Below are 21,804 nucleotides of genomic sequence, written 5' to 3'. Positions count from 1 at the left end.
CCTCTGCCTTCCAGGTTCAAGCAATTCTCCTGCCTCAGCCTCCCAAGTAGCTGGGATTACAGGCGTACGCCACCACACCTGGCTAATTTTTGTATTTTTAGTAGAGACGAGGTTTCACCACGTTGGCTGGGCTGGTCTCGAACTCCTGACCTCAGGTGATCCGCCTGCCTTGGCCTCTCAAAGTGTTGGGACTATAGGCGTGAGCCACCACACCCAGACAGTAATTTAGGATGTTTTTAAGTAATTTTAAGTTTAGAGTATTTTTACGTAAAATCTAGCACTTTTTGGTTACCTGTATGTTGATATGTTTATTAATATATGTGTATACACACAGACACACACACACACACACACAATGGAATACTATTCAGCCTTTAAAAAGAAGGAAATCCTGTCATTTGTGACAAGGATAAACCTGGAAGACATTACGCTTAGTAAAATAAGCCAGGCCCAGAAAGACAGATACTGCATGACCTGATTTCTATGTGGAATCTAGAAAATTTGAGCTCATAGAAGCAGAGAGTAGAATGGGGGTTGCTGCAAATAACCCATCTGGGCAGGCAGATGGGGCTGGGGTTGGCATCCATCTCCTGCCATTTCTCGGCTCTGTGAATTTGGACAAATCACTTTCTCTGGCCCTCAATTTCGCCATCTCTAAAGAAGGGGTTGAATGAGCTCAGACAGCCCAAGGCTTCACAAAGTACAAGCGGCTGAGGTGTGCTGGTGTTAAAGGTGATTGAGGACAGGGTGGGGTCCCTTTTTCCCAGAGGGAACATGGAGCCCTGTGTCTCAGGTGCCCGTGGCATCTTTGCCAGCTGCACTTGGTTCCCGACTCCCCGGGGAGCTGCCGGGCAGGGGAAACTGCCCTGCTGGCCTGGGGCACCGTGGCCGAGGTCAGCCAAAGGCCAAGACCTGCCTTCTTGCTGGGGCTGGAGGCTGCTTCCTGCCTTCCAGGCTGTGGAGTCTGCTGGCTGGGCTGCCAGGGGTGTGTGTGTGTGTGTGTGTGTGTGTGTGATGAGGCTGCGGAGTCTGCTGGCAGGGCTGCCGGGTGTGTGTGTGTGTGTGTGTGTGATGAGGTTGTGGAGTCTGCTGGTGGGGCCGCCAGTTGTGTGTGTGTGTGTGTGTGTGTGTGTGTGTGTGTGTGTGGTGAGGAGGAGTGGACTCACTCTGCATGGGGGTGGGGTAGGGTTCACATATTTTAAGCTCATCACCTGGCTGGGAAAGTAGCTGCTCTTGCTCCAGAAAGGAAAAAAAAAAAAAAAAAGTATGTGAAGTGATACATATGTGTAATAGCTCGATTTAACCATTCCACAAGGTGCACATATATGTAAACCTCTGATTGTATGCAGTAAATATATACAATTTTTATTTGTCAACAATACCTTAATTTATATAAAAACATGCGAATCCATAGTTTCTGTCTCATAATAAATTAGTTTGGCCCATCCACAAAAAACAAAACCCAGCTCTTTTGCAATGATCTGAAGCATTCTGATTGTAACACTGATGTTTATTCCCGGGGCTGACTGGGCCTGGAAGGTCCTTTCTACAAGCCGTCCTTATGAAGGCATGGTGTCCAGGCATCTCTCACAACTGGGGGTTAAAAGCTTTCTGCCCAGGAGTGTGTGACTCTGGGCAAAACCTTCCTCTAGGCAGACGCGGGCATGTGGCCGTGCTCTGGCTGGTGAGATGGGTTCAGCCTGCGATATGTGCCAGCGTCCAGCCTGCCCAGGGCCATAGGAGTGAGGGGCGACCAAAACACACTTCCGCTCGAAGAGTCGGGGCAAGTCTGTTTGAGACATTTCCCATTCCTTTCCCTTACGTTCACAAAAAGTTTTCAGGGGGATATTTCATTCTTTCTTATGTTAATGTTATGTTATGTTATGTTATGTTATGTTATGTTATGTTATGTTATGTTATGTTATTTTTGAAACAGAGTTTTGCTCTTGTTGCCCAGGCTGGAGTGCAATGGCACAATCTTGGCTCACTGCAACCTCCACCTCCTGGATTCAAGCGATTCTCCTGCGTCAGCCTCTTGAGTAGCTGGGACTACAGGCATCTGCCACCACGCCCATCTAATTCTGTATTTTTAGTAGGGACGGGGTTTCTCCATATTGGTCAGGCTGCTCTTGAACGCCCGACCTCAGGTGATCGCCCGCCTCTGCCTCCCAAAGTGCTGAGATTACAGGTGTGAGCCACCGCGTCCGGACTTTCTTACTCATTTTAAATACTTCAAACTTATACAAAACATTGCAAAAATAAAAATAGGACAAAGAACACAATTCAAACACTTCTCTCTCCACTTGAGGCCCTTTACCTCTAGACACGTCAGTGTCTATTTCCTAAGAATGAGGATGTTCTCTTGTGTGCCACAGGACACTTGTCCACTACTGGCCCTGTTTAGAAAATGCTTGCCGAGCCCTGTGCTGGAGCATGTGTTGCCCAGGTATTCATGTGTAACAATGTTCCTCACAGGTCATGACAGCCAAGTGTCTGCAAATGGCATTGGTTCTGAGCAGCAGGAGACAGGACATGTAGCCTGGTTTGTTGGTTGGGTGGAATAGCACGCACACGTCAACATGGTGCTTCAGGAGCACCGCCTGGCAGCGTGCATGCGTCTCGTAATAGCAGTGGGCACAGTATGAATAGGTCAGGTGACTATATATAGATGATATCCCTTTTATAACAACTCAACTGAAAGGTGCTTTTTAAGAATATAGATGAGCTATGGCTGGGCGTGGTGGCTCACGTCTGTAATGTCAGCACTTTGGGAGGCCGAGGCAGGTGGATCACCTGAGGTCGGGAGTTCGAGACTAGCTTGACCAACATGGAGAAATCCCGTCTCTACTAAAAAAAAATAACAAAATTTAGCCGGGCATGGTGGCGCACACCTGTAATCCCAGCTACTCGGGAGGCTTAGGCACAAGAATAGCTTGAACCAGGGAGGCGGAGGTGGCGGTGAGCTGAGATTGTACCATTGTATTCCAGCGTGGGCAACAAGAGCAAAACTCCGTCTCAAAAAAAAAAAAAAAAAAAAGAATATAGATGAGATACAGTTTATGCAGAAGAAAGCAGGGGATCGATGCCTGGGGGGTGCAGAGCAGGGGCTCACTGTGGATCACAAGCAGGACTCTGCCTTTCGGTGTGGGCAGTGAGTTCGCACGTCTTTGACATCATTAAACATTACTAATTATGGTGAGAGCAGGTCAGAGTCCAAGAATTATTATGTATCTGAGTCCCAGTTTTAAAAATCCTACTACCAATCAGTTTGCTGAAATTTTTATTGATCTCAAGATTACTTTTAAATGAATTATCTGAGATTACCTATAGTAGTGCTGCCTTGACACTGTTTCTCACCTGAGCAGCTGTTTGGCTTCCCATAGTGGCCACAGCAATTTGCAGAAACTGGGGCTATGATTAGAAACTGCTTCCTTCCCTGGGCCTGGGCTGGCAGAGTTTTTCCTCCTTGGTAAATTTAGAAGTGAAACAGGAAATTCCAAAGGGAAAAGCTAATATGATAAAAAGTTAAAACTTAGTTTCAAAGAAAATAGTAAGTGAAATGAAAAAGAAAGTAGCTTGACCTGGAAAAAGTTTTGTAGCAATTCTCACAAAGCTTTAATATCTTTAACGTTGTTAGTATAGTAAGTCCATCTGTCAGTTGCTGGGGAAAATACCAAGATTCCAAGGATTTTTAAAAAACAAACAGGCAAACAACCCAAGCTGGCAAGTTACAAATGAAGAAAAACAGGCAGGGGGAAGTGGCTTGTGCCTGTAATTTCAGCATCTTTGGGAGGCCGAGGCTGGAGGATCTCTTGAGCTTAGGAGTTCAAGACCAGCCTGTGCAACAAGGCAAGACTCTGTCTCTACAAAAATTCAAAAAAATTAGCCAGACATGGTGGTGCACGCCTGTAGTCCCAGCTACCTGGGGGGCTGAGGTGGGAGGATCACTTGAGCCTGAGAAGTTGAGGCTGCAGTAAGCTGTTATCACACCACTGCACTTCAGCCTGGTTGACAGTGAGACCCTGTCTCAAAAAAAGAAGAAAAACAAACTGGTTAATGCATAGAAGTATGTTTCATCTCAGTGATAATAAAAGAAATGAAAATTAAGGCCAGGCACAGTGGCTCATGCCTGCAATCTCAGCACTTTGGAAGGCCAAAGCCGGCGGATCACTTGAGGTCAGGAGTTCGAGACCAGCCTGGCCAACATGGTGAAACCCCGTCTCTACTAAAAATACAAACAGTAGCCCGGCATGGTGGCGAGCCCCTGTAATCCCAGCTTCTCGGGTGGCTGAGGCAGGAGAATCACAATCACTTGAAGACAGGAGGCGGAGGTTGCAGTGAGTCGAGATCATGCCACTTGCACTCCAGCCTGGGTGACAGTGAGACTCCATCTTAAAAATAAATAAAATATAAATAAATAAATAAATAAATGAAATACAAATTAAAAGAACATTCAGATTAAATTATAAAAACAGAAGTGACCCCTGGATTCTGTTGGGAAGCGCCATGCTGCTGTCTGGCTCCACCTTGTTCGTGGGCCCCCGTAGGAGGGCACCTGGCCCAAAGCCACCTGAAGCTTTAGAGACATTGTGTGACCTAAGAAACTTCCTGGGATGTGCTGCTAGGAAAGTCATCTGCAAACACACTCCAGGCTTTTCCGCCCAGATGTGGTATTGTCAGGCTTGTCTCATGCCTAAGCAGGAGGAGGGCGGGCCGCCCTGAAGCAGGCTGCGGTTCATGCATGGGCCAGTGGTGTTTCCTTCACATGTTCTAGATGTGCAGGTGTTGCTGTAATGGTGGAAAAGATTTGTATGACCTCAGTGAAAGAGCTGCTTTCTGCTTTTGTTCCTTTGATAGACAGCTAAATGGCCTGGACACCTTTCCCACAGTTTTCGTGAAGACCCGGAGCTTTAAGATCAGGATTCTGGTTTACCTGAGAAGCTCCCTGTTATGTCCCTGCTCGGTTCACAGTCACTGGGGATGTTCTGTGGCACCGCCTGCTTATGGAGCTCCTGTCTCTGCAGGACGTCTCCGGCAAGGTGCCTGGGACATCCCAGAGCACGAGCCCGCTGAAATGGGGCACCCGAAGGCACAGACCACCCCGCTGCGTGGGACCTGTGAGGTGTCTTGGTGCATGTGGAGGAAGCTGGTGAGGTTGATGCTGGTGTTTCCAGCCCAAGTGTCTTGACAGCAGGACCCTTGATAGAGATTGGGGAGTGAGGTGTAGTGTAGGTGGTAGCTAAGGTCATGGGCTTGACCTCAGGCTGGAGGCAGTAGGGGATCCCAGGAGACACTCTGCCCACGGGCTGGGCACAGTGGTGGAGCCCGGGAGACACTCGGTCCACAGGCCAGGCGCAGTAGGGGAGCCTGCAGCTCCTCGTGGGTGCACTTGGTGCAGGAGAAGGGCTGGGCTGCTACTGGGCTATGCCAGACCCTGGCAGGGCCAGGCCACACCCAGGCCAGCCAGGTGGGGATTCGGGGGTTCAGGTCCTTACAGGGGAGGGAGAGACAGGGAAAGAAGAACAGGCACATCAGGAGGTATGGATGCTGGGTGAAGATGATCTGGTGGCTGCCGTGTAGCCTTTGGTCATCAACCTGCACCCTCCTGGGCCCTGAGAGGAGAACCTGAGAGGCTGGTGGGGAGGGGGAGCACGGGGCTCGATCGCCCGTGGCGCCTGTTCCTCAGCCGTGCGCCGCAGGACCCAGCAGATACACGGTCTTTTGGGCACAGTGATAAGGTGGCGGACAAGGTGGGTGGCAGCCAGTTCCCTTTCCTTCAAGCCGCAGGAATCAGAGCAGGCTGAGAGCCCCCAGCCAGAATGGCCAGCGGTGGAATTGCTTTGTCAAGCGCCCGAGGTCATGCCTGGTGCCCAGCCGAGCCCATGGCCTCCTGAGCAGGCGGGACTGCCCGGCCATGCGGGCCACGCCACTGAGGCACGTGAGGCAAGCCACGGGGCTGCGGCAGCTTCCTGCCCCTCTGGGCTCAGTGTCGGCATCTGTGAATGGGGACCCCCACTCTTCTCCTGAGCGTGGGAGCGCCCCCTCTGTGGTGTGACTGTCCTCCCGGAGACCGCCATGGTGGGTCTGCCCTAACAGAAAGAGTAGGTGGAGCGGGAAACGCTGTCTTCTTCCCTTTGTGCCTTTTAAACTGCACTGGATTCGGGTGAAAGATGAAGGAATGGCCATCGTCGAGGAGCACTCCTTAATTGTTTATGCTGTCTGTGTGTTGCCCAGGTGCACACAGGTGGGAAAGAAACAGCCCCTCCCACCAGCCAGATCCCTACCCAACCCAGGCATCTGCCAGGTGGGCTGATGGAGCTTCCCCGAGCTCGTCTGTGTGCCTGGTAGCCCAGCCCTGGGCTGAGGTGCATGTTCTCATCGTCCTGAGGGCCCCACCTGGGGCAGTGGGACTGGTGGATGGCACAGCGGGTCCTCCATGGCCCAGGGGTGTGGGAGATGGAGGGAGGCCCTTGGGTGTTCTGTGAGCGATTGAGACTTTATTCTGTGGAATACTGGGCCCCATCTCTGCCTTTTATTAATTATTTTAGCATCCGAATAGTTTTTTTCATACAAATTTGACAGATAAAGACAGAACTGCTCTCCCTTGCTCTCCTGGGGCACTCTGGGGTTTCATAGCGCATGGTTTGAAAACCACAGCTGTAGGCAGAGAGAGCCAGTGAAAGCGTGAGCAGGAGAGTGACAGGAAGAGAAGCAGAGGTGAGTGCAGGTTTGGCGGTGCCTGGGGGATCAGAGGGAAGCCTGGGGGAGGGCGATGTTAGGAGGTTGTGAGACCACTTGGTCTTGGGAGACCCCTCCCAGAGGCAGCCTGACCCTGGCTGAAGGGGCTGCAGCCCCAAGGTGGGGGGCGGAGGCCATGTGGCGTGGAGACGTGCTCTCTTTCAGGGTTCCTTGGCACACTGTTTTAGATGTCAGCACCTCATTGTGATTTTCAAACTTGATTTCTGTTTCTCTGTTGATGAGGCTGTTCTTTTGAGCTGGTTTTGAGTGGCCGCTTTTGAGGATGGAATTTGAAGTTTTTGTGCATTAAAGAAAGCAGATTACCTCACACCTGTAATCCCAGCACTTGGAGAGGCCGAGGCAGGCAGATCACCTGAGGTCAGGAGTTCGAGACCAGCCCGACCAACATGGTGAAACCCCGTCTCTATTAGAAATACAAAAATTAGCCAGGTGTGGTGGCGGGTGCCTGTAATCCCAGCTACTTGAGAGGCTGAGGCAGGAAAATTGCTTGAACCTGGGAGGCAGAGGTTGCAGTGAGCCGAGATTGCGCCAGCCCGGGTGACAAGAACGAGACTCCATCTCAAAAAAAAAAAAAAGCAAATTACTTCAGTAATCAAGCTAGTCTAGAAGATGTTATATTGGTTTTTAACTATGCACTGTTTGCCTTGCTGGTCATGACAGCCTGTTTCTATGCTGCAGCCGTGTGGTCAGGCTGTTTAACCTGGGGAAAACCAGCTGCAGCCATGCTGGTGTGGTCCCCTGCTTCCAAATACAGAAGAGCACATTCTTTCTACACCTGGGAGAGAAAGGGACAGCAAAGTATGCTTTTCTTCTTCAGATGATTTATTTTATGCCTATTTTACATGAACAGATTGCACAAAAATATTGGAAGTTTCTACTTTTCTGGAAAGTGCCATCATTTTGCATATAGAAGAGGAAGAAAATCAGCTCATGCCTTGTGCACGTTTGCAGAAACATTTCAGTTTGTCTTTGTTTGATTATGCTGTTTAGTTGGACAAGTGGAATGCTTACAAGTTGTAACATTTTTTTGTTTTTTGAGATGGAGTCTTGCTCTGTTGTCCAGGCTGGAGTGCAGTGACACGATCTCGGCTCACTGCAAGCTCCGACTCCTGGGTTCACGCCATTCTCCTGCCTCAGCCTCCCTAGTAGCTGGCACTACAGGCGCCCGCCACCACGCCTGGCTAATTTTTTGTATTTTTAGTAGAGGTGGGGTTTCACCGTGTTAGCTAGGATGGTCTTGATCTCCTGACCTCGTGATCCACCTGCCTCAGCCTCCCAAAGTGCTGGGATTACAGGTGTGAGCCACTGCGCCCGGCCAATTTTTTGTATTTTTAGTAGAGATGAGGTTTCACCGTGTTAGCCAGGATTGTCTAGATCTCCTGACCTCGTGATCCGCCTGCCTCGGCCTCCCAGAGTGCTGGGATTACAGGCGTGAGCCACCGTGCCCGGCCACAAGTTGTAAAATTTTTAAATGACTGGTTTGGAAATGCTGGGAAGACCCTCTTTCTAGCAAAGCATCCCTCCACCTGTCTCAGCGCGGGCTGCAGTGGCAGGAGTTAGCGTCGGCGTGCCGCCTGCCACAGCACTGCCGCCTGCGTGGCACCGACGCCTTCGCTTCTGCATTTTCTGTATTGTGGCTTCTCCACATTTTGCAACCTTGGTGTTGAGCTGTCTTGGCAGTTTCTATTTTAACACCTAAAGAGATGACTGTTCGGTCCCTGTGAAAAGCTCCCTCTTGACCTAGGGTGGAAAGAGAAGTAAATACGTCTCAAAAGTTTATCCTCTAATGTGGTAAAATACAAGGTCCCTCCGTGGCCAGGGGCTGGCTGGAGCGGGCAGTGCACGTTGTCCCTGTGTGTGCAGCCACCATTCTGCTGTGTGCTCGCTGGCATCTTGGGAGCCTGGGCCCAGCCAGAGTGGCCGCATGCACACTGCTGTCTCGGGGTGGCAGTGGGGCCGTGGGGCCATCTGGATGGTGTGGCCACCCGTTCCCCCTTTACCAGCCCCTGCCCTTCCTGGCCACCTGCCCCGAGCCTCCCCTGAGATGCCCGTCTCCAGAGCCCCTGACTTGTTTGACTCCTTTGTTTTGTCTGGTGTCCAAGGCCGGTTTCCCACGGGGCCTGTGTTCTCCCAGGGATGCTGGCTTATTGAAGACACACACTCTCACACACATACACACTCACACATACAAACTTTTTTTTTCCTTTTCCCTTTTAATCTCTTGGCACCACCTCTGCTTCCAGGTTAAAGTTAGTCTTGGCTGCTTTAATTTCCATTTGTTTTTGCAGCCTAGTAGTGTCTTTTTTCATTTTCAAGACTGTTGAGTTATGCCAGGATTCAGGGTTATGACCTACTGACTGAGCTGCCTGCTGAGCACAAGAGACGTCTCTTTCTTCCCAGCCACCTGCCCTCATGCTGCTCAGACACAGGGAAAAGGACCAAATCACATTTATTTATTTATTTTGAGACAGAGTCTCACTCTGTCGCCCAGGCTGGAGTGCAGTGGCGCGATCTCAGCTCACTACAACCTCCGCCTCCTGGGTCCAAGTGATTCTCATGCCTCAGTTTCCCAAGTAGCTGGGATTACAGGCACCTACCACGATGCCCAGCTGATTTTTGTATTTTTAGTAGAGGAAGTATTTCGCCATGTTAGCCAGGCTGGTCTCAAACTCCTGACCTCAAGCCTTGGTCTCCCAAAGTGCTGGGATTAGAGACGTGAGCCACTGTGCCCAGCCCCAAATCACATTTAAAAAAAATTCTGTTGATTCACTGTTCTTTGTTTTGAAGCATGTGATGATGGTGAGGTTTTACAAAAATCACCCTCCCATCTCCTGGGATGCCTGCTGTGTGGAGAAGTGAGGTCCAGGGCCTCTCTGGGAACTGGGTTCCCCAAGGGCAGCATGGGGAGGCACTGGCTGATGCCCTGAGCCCGTGAGCTTGCAGGGGGAGTGTGGCGAGGGCTGGCCACATCTGGATGGGTTAAGGACCAGGAGCCTGGGCGGATCTGCCCGTTTTCTAGTTGGTGGAAGCACTGGTGCATGCCTCCTTTGCCTTTGCCCCTTGGCCTGCTGTCTCCAACTTTCTCCAGCATCTTCAGGGCTCTGCTGGGGCCAGCAGGGCAGGAGAGGGGTTGGGTCCTTGACCCTGCTCCCCTGCCTCCCCAGCCCCTGCTGCCTGCCCACGCCGGGGCAACTCTGTCTGTGGCTCCAGCTCCGTGCTGCCTCTGTCCTGCCCTTCAGGCCTAAATCGGTCTCCAGCACCTCACTCGCACTTGGAAAGTGGCCATCTGTACCTCTGTGCCTCTGGCCTTGACCCCCTGGGTGGGCACCCGGCACTGGGTCAGGGCGGTTCTCAACCTTGCTCTGTGGCTGTGGGCCCTGGGGCAGCTGGCGACCCCATCCAGCCTCCCTCCACTCATTTGCCAATGTGTCAGGGTGGCCTCCACCTTAAGGCAGCTGTGAGGACCACTTCTTGAGACTGCATCTGTGTGGATCTGAGGCTGAGGGGCAGCCAGTGACATGTGGAAGAAAGGAGGTGGACCCATGGAGCCCCCAGCATGCCCTGTAGGCACTGCCCTTCAAGTGGGTGGCACTGGGAACCTTTGCCTCCTGCCCACCGTGGGTCCCTTGAAGCCCATCTGGGGTTCCACGATCCAGCAGGTGAGTGAGGTGTGCAGCATGATGTGAGCTCAGACACGGAGCCAGTCTGCCACCGCCCGGTGGATGTTGCTCACTCTGTAAACTGCCCTGCAGCTGCCTAGAGCAGAGGTGCATCCCGACCCATGAGACACTCAGAGATTGACCCGGGACTCTGAGGACATCACTGGAAGAGCAGCCAAGTATGATGATGTCCTCCTTTGAAATCTTTATTTTTAAAAACTCTTAAATTTACAAAATAAATGAACTGATGGCTTATTAAAACAGCAGTTCCCCTACCATATTTAAATTCATTTTTATATCTTGACAAGCTATAGGATTTGTAATCAAATGTGAGGGTTGAGAACTGCTGCTGATAGAAAATCAGTCAAGGAAGGAAAAAACATCTCTTTATGTTGTTCAATGACATAAACCGAGGGTGGGCATGTTATTTTTGGGTCGGTTCGCCGCCTGGGGAGGCCGGGGGCACAGGCAGCTGGAACTGTGGCATGGTAGCGCCTTGTGACCGAGCTCATGCAGGTCTGGCTGGCTTGTTTTGTTCCCAGCAGTGTGCTCTTTCTGCATGGAGCACGTATTATTTTCATGATCAGCAAAATACCAGCTCGTGTGGGTTCCTACCCGGCAGACAGCGCAGGGAATCTGCGTCCCACCTGGGTGACTCCGTCCTACCTGTTCTTGGCTCTGTGTTCATTCGCCAGGGCTACCATTAACAAAACACCACAGATCAGGCAGGAATTTCTTTCTCTCAGTTCTGGAGCTGGGAGTCTGAGATCAGGGGGCCAGCAGGGTTGGCCTCTCTTGTGAATGGCCACCTTCTCTCTGTGTCCTCTCGTGGTCTTCCCTCTGTGCCTGGTCACGCATTGCCCTGCTCTGATCATGCCCCAAGCAGTGGACATCAATGTACCTGTCCACGCGAGCTGAACGAGCAGAGACAGAAATGCGATCCTATTGTTTTTGTTTTGTTTTTGTTTTTGTTTTTGTTTTTTTGAGACAGAGTCTTCGCTCTGTCACCCAGGCTGGAGTGCAGTGGCGCGATCTTGGCTCACTGCAAGCTCCGCCTCCCGGGTTCACGCCATTTTCCTGCCTCAGCCTCCCGAGTAGCTGGGACTACAGGCGCCCGCCACCACGCCTGGCTAATTTTTTTGTATTTTTAATAGAGACGGAGTTTCACTGTATTAGCCAGGATGGTCTCGATCTCCTGACTTCGTGATCCACCCGCCTCGGCCTCCCAAAGTGCTGGGATTACAGGCGTGAGCCACTGCACCAGGCCCTGATCCTATTGTTAAACTCTAAAGTGCTGGCTGGTAGCACCGGCAGAACAGTTTGTATGCCGTTCCAAATACGTGACTTTAATTATGCTGTTGGATATTTGCACTGTGGCAGCCACTTATAAAGGCTGGTCAGATACAACTGAGGCTCCATTCCAAGGGCAGTGGACACTGGCTTTGCAGTGACCAGGCCAGACCTGGTGCTCCTGCCTGGGAATGGGGGCTTCTTAGACACAGAAGGAGACTAGAGGCTGTGCTGGATGCTGGTGCTGGGGGAAAATCCCCGTGGGACGTGGCATTCATGGGAGGACAAAAGGAGGGCCGGAAAAAATCCCAGGGTGCAGGCGGCTGGAGTCACGCATTGCCTTTGTTCTCTAGCAGTGGGGTGCAGGGTCCGCTGGCGGCAGTTAGAGACTGAGCAAAGTAAATGCACTTGAAAGAGCTTTGGGAGGTGGAACTGTGAGGAGTCAGAGAACAAGATGGGATGAGACATGAGCTCTGATGTGCCTGTGTGGAGTGGACACCGCCAGGGCCCCCATGCTGGCTCTGCAGGTGGCACCCAGGCCAGACCCTGCACCCACGCTGCCAGGGCTGAGACCTTGGAGACTTGGATTTAGAGCTGATTACTCCAAGTCTGCCTAACAGGGTGAGGCAGAGGCTGTGCAGATTCGCATCTATGGAAGATGCACGGACGGAGAGCCCTTGGAAGCGGGCCGGGCCCAGGCCGTGTGCGTGCGGTGACAGCTGCTTGGCATCACACACCAAGGCGGATGTGGGAGGGCTGCCTATGATCATGAAAAACCTGAAATATGAAAATGTGAAGAATAGGAGAGAACAGCAGTTTGCCACAGCAGGGCCCTGGCCAGCACTCCGCACGGTGCTCTGATGACTTGAGAAATTTTGTGGAAGCTGGGAGAAAGAAAGAGCTTACAAAGCAGTTTGTATGACAGTATCTTGTTTTTGTAAGGGACAGTGGGATGATTGATGATAGGTTTTCTTTTTCCTTTTCCATGTTTTCTGATTAATCAGCACCAAACATTGCTATTTTTGATTGTAGTAAAATATGCATAACATAAACTTTACCCCCATGTTTACCTTTTTTTTTTTTTTTTTTTGAGATGGAGTCTCACCTCACTCTGTCGCTGGGGTTGGAGTGCAGTGGTGCGATCTCAGCTCACTGCAACCTCCGCCTCCTGGGTTCAAGTGATTCTCCTGCCTCAGCCTCCTGAGTAGCTGGGATTACAGGCGCCTGTCACTATGCCCAGGTAATTTTTTGTATTTTTAGTAGAGATGGCGTTTCACCATATTGTCCAGGCCGGTCTCGAACTCCTGACCTCGTGATTCGCCCGCCTCAGCCTCCCGAAGTGCCAGGATTATAGGCTGGAGCCACCGCGTCCTCCCCCATCTTCACCATTTTAAGTGTACAGCTCAGTGGCGTTAAGTACATTTCACCTTATTCTGCAACCACCACCACTGTCCAGCTAGGGCGTTTCATCTTTCCAAGCCGAAACTCTGTATCCACTAAACACCAACTCCCCAGCCCAGCACGCAGCCCCTGTCACCACTGTTCTCCTTTCTGTCTCTGAGTTTGACCACTTTAGGTAATTCATATGAGTGGAATCGTGCGGCGTTTTTTCTTTTGTGACTGGCGTATTTCACTTAGCCTAAGGTCGTTAAGGTTCAACCATGTTGTAACTTGTCAGAATTTCCTTTCTTTTAAGGCTAACATTCCACTGACCACATAAATACTGTTATTTTTATACAAAGAAAGAAGTCTGCAAGCACTGGCTTGGAACAAGCTGCGCATCTGGCGTTTTTCCATGGGTTCAACAAGCTGCGTATCTGGTGTTTTTCCGTGGGTTCAACAAGCTGCGCATCTGGCGTTTTTCCATGGGTTCGACATCAGTGGTCCCTGCTGTGGATCACAGCTGACGCACGAGCAGTTCTCCCCCGAGCCTGTCTGTGGCGCCCCTCCCCACCTTCCTCCACCATGGGGTCATCTTGGCCTCTCCTGGGCAGAGGCCGGGGAGGAAGGCGAGTCCCTGTGGGTGCTGCGCGGGGTCAGGGGCTGTTGCCATGTGGGATCTGTGGCTTCCCAGGGTGCTCGGTCCGACCTGTCTTCTCGTTGACCCGCGTGGGGCCCGGGCATGACTGGACACGCCCCCAGGCCTCTCCTGGCACTATCTGGGTTCAGGCCGCAGAAAGGGCAGACTGCGGGACTCTGGGCTGGAGCCGCAGGACACGGGCAGCCCCTGTGGGGCCGAAGCACGTCCTCAGGCAGCCTGGCCCCTCCGAGCGGCATCACCCTGAGGTGCCTGCGTGGACACCAAGGGCAGGCCCCCCACGCTGGCTCTGCAGGCGGCGCTGGGGCTGGACCCTGCACCCACCCGGCCGGGGCTGCCCTGCACTGCTCCTTTCTGAGGTGTGTGGAACAGGAAGCTGTGATGTGGAGGGAAGTGGACGAGAGTTTCTGCTACATGTAGATTTCTAGTGAGGAACATGCAGCAGTGACCGGCTGCGGTCGGGGGCGTTCCCTTACGTGTCGGGGAGGTCCAGGTGGCTGGCAGTGCGGCCGGTGCCTCTGTTCTCCCTGATTTCCAGTCAGTTCCTGAGAAAATGGGTGGCGTCTCCAGCCGCCATTGGGGATTGGCCTGCAATTGTTTCCATGTATCTGTGGAACCGGCCCAACACCCCGCGTGGATGCCTGAGCCTGGAGACTGTACTGAACCCTGCGTAGTCTATGTTTTTCCGTACTTGCATACCAGTGACAAACTTTAATTGGTAAATTAGGCACGGTAAGAGATTACAATAATAATAGAACAGTTGTAACAATATACTGTCATAAAAGTTATGTGAACGTGGTCTCTCTCTCTCTCTCTGCCCTTTGGTGCCCGCCGTGAGATGGCGGTGAGATGGGCGGCACAGGTATTGCAATGCAGCCTTAGGCTGCTGCTGACCTTGACCAGCCTGGCCATACCGCTGCAGTCCCATGCTGGCGACCCAGCCGGCCACTGTGTGGCTCACAGGCGGGTCGCACATACAGCGTGGATACGCTGGACAAGGGGATGGTTTGTGTCCTGGGTGGGAGGAGCAGGACGGTCTGAGAGTTTATCACCCTACTCAGAACAGCGCACAGTTTAAAACTTACGGAGTGTTTGTGAATGGAGTTTTCCGTTTAATATTTTTGGAGTGCAGTTGACCTCTGGTCATTGAAATCGTGGAAAGTGAAACTGAGATTCAGGGGTGGCTATGGCATTTCTTCTTCCAGCTCTGTCAGCTTTTGCCTGGTGTAACGTGAAGGAAGCTTTTTGGCCGGGTGCATTCACATTGAGGGTTGCTCTGGCTCCTTGGGGAGCTGACCCCTTCCTTCTCTCTCTCTGATGAGTTCCTTGCTCGGAGGCTGGCTGGGTCTGGTGCTGACATAGCCTCCCCAGCTTCCTTTTGGCCAGCGCTTGCCTGGCTCACCTTTTTCCCCTTTTGCTTTCGACTTACCTACCTGTATCAGTATATTTGAAGTAAGTTTCTTGTAGATGGCATATGGTTGGGTTAGGATTTTATTTATCTATTCTGACAACCTCTTCTAATTGGTGTTTTTAGATTATTATGATAGTGTAATTATCAATGTGTTTCGATTCAGGTTTACCATTTTATTATCTGACTTCTGTTAGATCACTATCTTTATCATTGCTCTATTTCCTTTTAGGTTTTTAAAAACATATTGTAGTATTCTGTTTTAATTTATTCTCAATTATATGTTATCTATTTTGCTTTGGATAGCTTTTTTAAAAAGTATGTTAATTTTTCTTTTTTTAAAAGAGGCAGGATTTCACTGTGTTGCCCAGACAGGCCTTGAACTCCTGGACTCAATCCATCCTCCCTTCTCAGCCTCCCAAGTAGCTGGGACTGCAGCGCCTGGCTGTACAGCTTTCTTCGGTGGTTGCTCTAAGGATTTCGAAGTCCATGCGTATTAACATTTCATATTCTGCTGAGGATCTGAAAAGTCTGCTTTTTACTACTTCTAGTGGGACATAGAAATCTTACCCCATCCAGGTTTCCCCTCCCCCTTTTAGATTACAGTTGTCTTGTTTATATGATTTATACAATTACATACCTAGAAATATTTTATAATTTACATGTTATGTATTTGTGTAATTTACATTTATGTACACTGAAAGGCCCATTAGACAGTACTTTGATTTTTGCTTTTAACCGCCAAGCACTTTGGAAGAGCTGTGGGGTCGTCGTGTGTCCTGCGCCCTCGCCGCTTAGCCTGCCTACTGCCTCTGCTTTGTGGTTCGTGGCCCATGCCTCCTTCCACCTCCCTTCCTGTCAGCCGGTACCACTGGCCAGCATGCTCTTTATTTTCCTCCTCTGCCCACGTCCTGGCTTCACCTTCCTTCCTGGAAGACACGTTCCCACCTTGAGGGAGGATCCCAAGTTGGCACCTCCCCGCTTTAGGCTTAGGTGCATTGTGCCCGCCTTCCGGCCTGCCTGGTCCCCGCTTTAGGCTTAGGCGCATTGTGCCCGCCTTCCGGCCTGCCTGGTCCCCGCTTTAGGCTTAGGCACATTGTGCCCGCCCTGCGGCCTGCCTGGTCCCCTGGGGGAATCCATGGCCCTCCTGCTGTTGCTCTGTGCTCTGCCGGGCGTCATTTCTCCTGCTGTTTTCAAGATCCGTTTTCCTTTATCTTTAGTGTTCAGCAGTTTAACCGTGATGTGTCTGGGTGTGGATTTCTTGTTTGTCTTGTTTGGGATCCATAGAGCTTCTTGAATCTGTAGACAAAAGACTTTCTCCAAATTTAGGGTGTTTTCTGTCATTTTTTTCAGCTGTTTTTCATCGCTGCTTGGTTTCCCCTTTTCCTTTTGCACTCTCATGGCACAGATGTTAGACCTTCTCTCTTGTCCCGAAGATCCCCAAAATTTTTTCAATCTTTTTTCTCTCTGGTATTCAGATTAGAAAACTTACATTGCTCTATCTTCAAGTTCACTGAATCTTTCCTGAGGTTTTTTTTTGTTTTTTTTTTTTTTACATTTCAGTAGTGTGTCTTTTAGTTTTGAAATTTCCATTTGGTTCTTCTTTATATCTTGTTTTGTTTGCCTTTTGCTGATTTCCATTTTTTCATTCAGTTTGGGAGTGTTACAATCGTTAGAGCATTTCATAGCACAGTAGTTGCTTTAAAGTCGGGTGGATAATTGCAGCACCTGTGTTATTTTGGCATCTGTTGACTCTCTTTTCCTGTAGGAGCCCATACATTCCTCGTTCTTTGTGTGCTGAGTAATCTGGGCTGTAAGTGGATGGTTGGATGTTATGATATGAGATCTGGGTCTTGTTAAAATCCTAGGAGGATGTTGATATTTTTATTTTAGAAAGCAAACACCCTGAGGAGACTTGGGCTGTGGTTCTGACTTGCCTTCAGTGGGTGGCAGCTCCATGTCAATTCTGGCTTCACAGCCTCCTGCACTGCCACTTGGACCTGCCCCCTGTGTGCCGCTGGTGGCTGTCTGGCTGTGGTCTCAGGGTTTGGGGTGTGAAGAGGATCAGATCCACACCCCTGCAGCTTGAGGATGGGCTTGAAGCTCATGAGCAATTTTGTCGGCTGGCTCTTCTGAGCTGCTTCCTCTCCACACTGCCACTGGGGCTTCCTGGGTCCCTGGAGCTTCCCTTCTCCACCCTCAGCCAGTGCAGTGGGACTGACTACCCGTTCCACTGTGCACCTCCATGCCTGCGCCAGTGCTGGAGGAGGGATTTGGGGCTCCTCCTGTTCAGTGTCTCCTCCAGGCCACCTGCTGCTCTTTCCTTCATAGAATGTGGCTCAGCTGCCCCTGGTCCCATCCCAGGGCAGAGCTCCTCCTGAGTACCCTTGAGACTGGAACAGATTCAGCAGAAGGCAGATTGCCCCCTCTCCCTGGAGCTGGCTCTGAAGGTGTGTTTAGACGATGTCTGCCTTCATTTCTGCACCTCTGCTCCAGCTGCGGTGTGGCACTTTCTGTCCCCTGCAGCAGCCCCATACTCCTTGCAATCTCAGCCTGTCTGTGCAGCTAGACAGCTGGTGTTGGGCGGCAGGGCGCTCGTCTTTTCCATGTCAGGCCCTAGTGTGTTTGGAGGCACCTCCTGGGAGGTGGCTGCATTTAGGGAGGCTCTGCTGGGCAGATGTGGCATTGGAGAGGCGCTGCCCCTCCAGCACTTTGAGGGGGTCGTCAGACCCTCGAGAGAGTCCTCAGCACCAGCAACTCAGGACGGCGGCCCCCATGGTGGGAAGGATGGCAGGAACCATGTCCCCCATACTGTGACCCTCCTGGAGGCCAGGAGAGCCTGTTCTCAGCGAGTGTGGAAGGATAAGCTGCACAGGGCCTCCCAGCCTGCTGGTCCGCGTGCCCTGAGAGAGACACGAAACTCCCAAGGACTGATCATGCCCGTGTCAGCCATGTCCGGTGCCCTCGGGAGAGCGGGAAGGGGTTAGAGGCCTGGGTACCCAACCTCGAAGCTTGTTGGGTGTCCCCTCCTTCTCCTCACAGAACAGGGGTCCTTATGTGTTGTTCCAGCCCAGGATGGCGGCCCAGGTGACTCTGGAGGACGCGCTGTCCAACGTGGACCTCCTGGAGGAGCTGCCCCTGCCCGACCAGCAGCCCTGCATCGAGCCCCCGCCATCCTCGCTGCTCTACCAGGTGGGTGCCCAGCAGCTGCAGGGCGTACAGCCTGTGCTCCGACCCCACATGATGTTTCTCTCTTCCTTTCCTTCAGCCAAATTTCAACACTAACTTTGAAGACAGAAATGCATTTGTTACTGGCATCGCAAGATACATCGAACAAGCCACCGTCCACTCTAGCATGGTAATGTTGCGGTGTGTCTTTGTTTCTCTCTGCAGAGAAGGGCGTGTTTGAAGGACAGATGTATACTTTTTGGTATTATCCCAATAGACTATGCAGTGAGGAAAAAGAGAAGAAAATGAATGAAATGCCTTATATTTTTAAGACAGTCTTTGCTTTTCTTAGTATAAAAACAATACATGCTGGTTCTGAAAATTCAATGTCTCTGGCCCAGAGAAAACCTTTGTCAGCATTTCAAGGGTGCGCCTGCCCTGTTAATGCTCATTCCCTCTCCAGATCTGCACCCACACACACCAGGTATGTGCCCATATGAGATTTAGATGTATGAATGAATTGCATTGTTATTATAGTTCTGCTTTTTTTTTGAGACAGAGTCTTGCTCTGCCACCCAGGCTGGAGTACAGTGGCACGATCTTGGTTCACTGCAACCTCCGCCTCCCAGGTTCAAGCAGTTCTTGTGCCTCAGCCTCCCGAGTAGCTGGGACTACTGGCGCCCACCACTACGCCCAGCTAATTTTTGCATTTTTAGTAGAGACAGGGTTTCACCATGTTGGTTGGGCTGGTCTCGAACTCCTGACCTCAAGTGATCTGCCCACCTTAGCCTCCCAAAGTGCTGGGATTACAGGCGTGAGCCACCGCACCTAGCTAGCTCTGCATTTTAATGATCTCATGAACAGGTTTTCTTTCTTTCTTTTTTTTTTTTGAGATGGTCTCACTCAGGTTGCCCAGGCTAGAGTGCAGTGGTGTGATTAGGGCTCCCTGCAGCCTCAACCTCCCAGGTTCAAGCAATCCTCCCACCTCTGCCTCCTGAGTAGCTGGGACTACAGGCACACACCACCATGCCCATCTACTTTTTTGTGTTTTTTGTAGAGGCGAGGTCTCACCATGTTGCCCAGGTTGGTCTTGAATTCCTGGACTCAAGGAATCCGCCTGCCCAGCCTCCCAAAGTACTGGGATTACAGCCTGAGCCACTGCACCTGGACAAGAATATTTTCATGCCATGAAAATGTGCTAGAGAAAGCAATCCTTAATGGCTACGTAAACCATTTTGTAAATGTCCACAATTCAACTATTTTTGCGCATTGACTTCCTCTTTTATGTCATATAATAAAAAAATGCTGTAGGCTGGGCGCAGTGGCCCATGCCTGTAATCCCAGCATTTTGGGAGGCCAAAGTGGGCAGATCACCTAAGGTCAGGAGTTCGAGACCAGCCTGGCCAACATGGTGAAACCCTGTCTCTACAAAAAAAAAAAAAAAAATACAAAAATTAACCAGGCATGGTGGTGTGCACACCTGTAATCCCAGCTACTCAGGAGGCTGAGGCAAGAGAATTGCTTGAACCCGGGAGGCAGAGGTTGCAGTGAGCTGAGATCGTGCCACTGCACTCCAGCCTGGGGGACAGAGCAAGACTCGTCTCAAAAAAAAAAAACAAAACTGTGATGAACGTCTCACTAAATAAAGGCTAGATTTAAGAGCATCTATTTGATTTTTACCAAAGGAAACGATGTTAAAGAATGGAAAGCAAAAGCAGTTTTACAGCAGTGATGACAGTCCTCTTCCCATGGACTCTCTACCTAGATTTTAAGTGCTGTGGGCGTGCTCCTAACTTTTCCTCCTGCACACCCGGGGCTGGCAGCCCTGCCTCTAGTCCTCTCTGGGACCGGGAGGCCCTGTGAGCCAGTGAGGAGGCCATGGGGATCCTGTGTGTGCTCACACCGGGGAGGGCGTCTGCCCTGAGCCCTTCCTCTGTGTTCCCAACTGCAGGTCTCATGGCCAGCAGGTTGTTGAGGACTGGGTGGAGCCAAGGTGTAACGCCTGTGGCACCCCTCAGAGATGCCTGCGTGTCACTGACACCCCTCTCGCCTGCAGAAGCCATGGGGTGTTTTGGGTGGTCATTGTGGCCCCCAGCGCCGCACCTCAGTGTCACTAGCTTCTGGCAGCCGTCTCTTGGCACACAGGCCACAGTGCTTAGGATAGTTTGTGGCGCTTTGTCTGGATTTTAGCAACTGGCATCTGCTTTTCATGCTAGTTCCCCCGCCTGCCTTTGATTTGCCCTGTGTTCCATTGCAGAACGAGATGCTGGAGGAGGGCCAAGAATATGCTGTCATGCTGTACACCTGGAGGAGCTGCTCCCGGGCCATCCCACAGGTGCCACGCTCGCCTGGCTCTTCCCCTCTAGCCACACCCTGCCAGGCCCCTGCCACACCACACCCCTGCCCCTGCCATGCCTGGCCCACTCTCCTCCCAGTTCTCACCCCACAGCAGGGCGGGATCACTAGCTCTAGAAGCCCAGCGGCTGCTTCTGGCTGGATCGAAGCCTCTTATGTCATCCTTGTTCCTTTATTCCCAGGTGAAATGTAACGAGCAGCCTAACAGAGTGGAAATCTACGAGAAAACCGTGGAGGTTCTGGAGCCTGAGGTCACAAAACTGATGAATTTCATGTACTTCCAGGTAAAATGGCAAATAATCTGGGGGGTGTAACACCGAGGGGTGGGTTGCTGACCCCTTCCTACCCATCACTGTCACTGTGAACAACCTGAACAGAGTGCCTGCAAATTAAAGCAACCAGTTTCTGAGACAAAAGGGACCAAGCCTTTGACAGTCTAAAGTTCCTCATGCCCTTTCGGAATCAACGCTCCTTTTGTGGTTCACTTCTCTTCTCTGAGAGTGATTTTGTGTTTCCTTCATGGAGCCTGCTTTCTGTCAGTTTCAAGTACAATGCTTTGACTTTTTGCCAGTTTGTACTTTTTTTTTTTTTTTTTTTTGAGACAGAGTCTTGCTTTTTCGCCCTGGCTAGAGTGCAATGGCATGATCTTGGCTCACTGCAACCTCCGCCTCCCAGGTTCAAGCGATTCTCCTGCCTCAGCCTCCTGAGTAGCTGGGATTACAGGTGCCCGCCACCACGCCCAGCTAATTTTTGTATTTTTAGTGGAGACAGGGTTTCACCATGTTGGCCAAGCTGGTTTTGAACTCCTGACCTCAGGTGATCTGCCCATCTTGGCCTCCCAAAATGCTGGGATTACAGGTGGAGCCACCACGCCTGGCCAGTTTGTACTTTTGATTCGTCTGCTCTTTCAGGTATTTTCTTGCTGTTAGCCTCACCCTGACTGTCCATTCCTGGTGGTCCTCACCCTGGCCTTGGTTAGGCAAGAAGTAGCCACATGGAAGGGGCTTGCTGCTTTTTAAAGAAGTATTTTGGAAACATCCAGATTTTTTATGATGATGTCCTTCAGCAAAGGGAGGAGATGGAACTAACTGGGAGATGAATTTTTGTTTTACCTTGAAAGTTACCAA

General features: G+C 51.1%; 1 protein-coding gene across 8 annotated transcripts in view; it reads left to right on the top strand.

Annotated features, from left to right (window-relative positions):
• The window catches only part of CYFIP1 (cytoplasmic FMR1 interacting protein 1), a 111,115-nt gene that overhangs the window by 15,474 nt on the left and 73,837 nt on the right, over positions 1 to 21,804 (top strand). For 4 of the 8 annotated variants that reach the window (XM_016927743.2, XM_016927740.1, XM_003314563.6 and 1 more), the window contains exons 2-5: positions 18,224 to 18,346; positions 18,423 to 18,512; positions 20,580 to 20,657; positions 20,860 to 20,961. In XM_016927743.2, the coding sequence (XP_016783232.1) occupies positions 18,224 to 18,346; positions 18,423 to 18,512; positions 20,580 to 20,657; positions 20,860 to 20,961 (393 nt within the window). Of the gene's footprint in view, positions 1 to 12,801; positions 12,949 to 18,196; positions 18,347 to 18,422; positions 18,513 to 20,579; positions 20,658 to 20,859; positions 20,962 to 21,804 lie in introns of those variants that run through there. The other 4 variants (XM_063794611.1, XM_063794610.1, XM_016927742.4 and 1 more) reach the window with 2 other exon arrangements.

This window comes from Pan troglodytes, chromosome 16 (assembly GCF_028858775.2).
Source record: "Pan troglodytes isolate AG18354 chromosome 16, NHGRI_mPanTro3-v2.0_pri, whole genome shotgun sequence".
NCBI classification, from domain to species: Eukaryota; Metazoa; Chordata; class Mammalia; order Primates; family Hominidae; genus Pan; species Pan troglodytes.
Note: the sequence above shows the minus strand (reverse complement) of the source record. Positions and strands in the feature narration are given on the sequence as shown.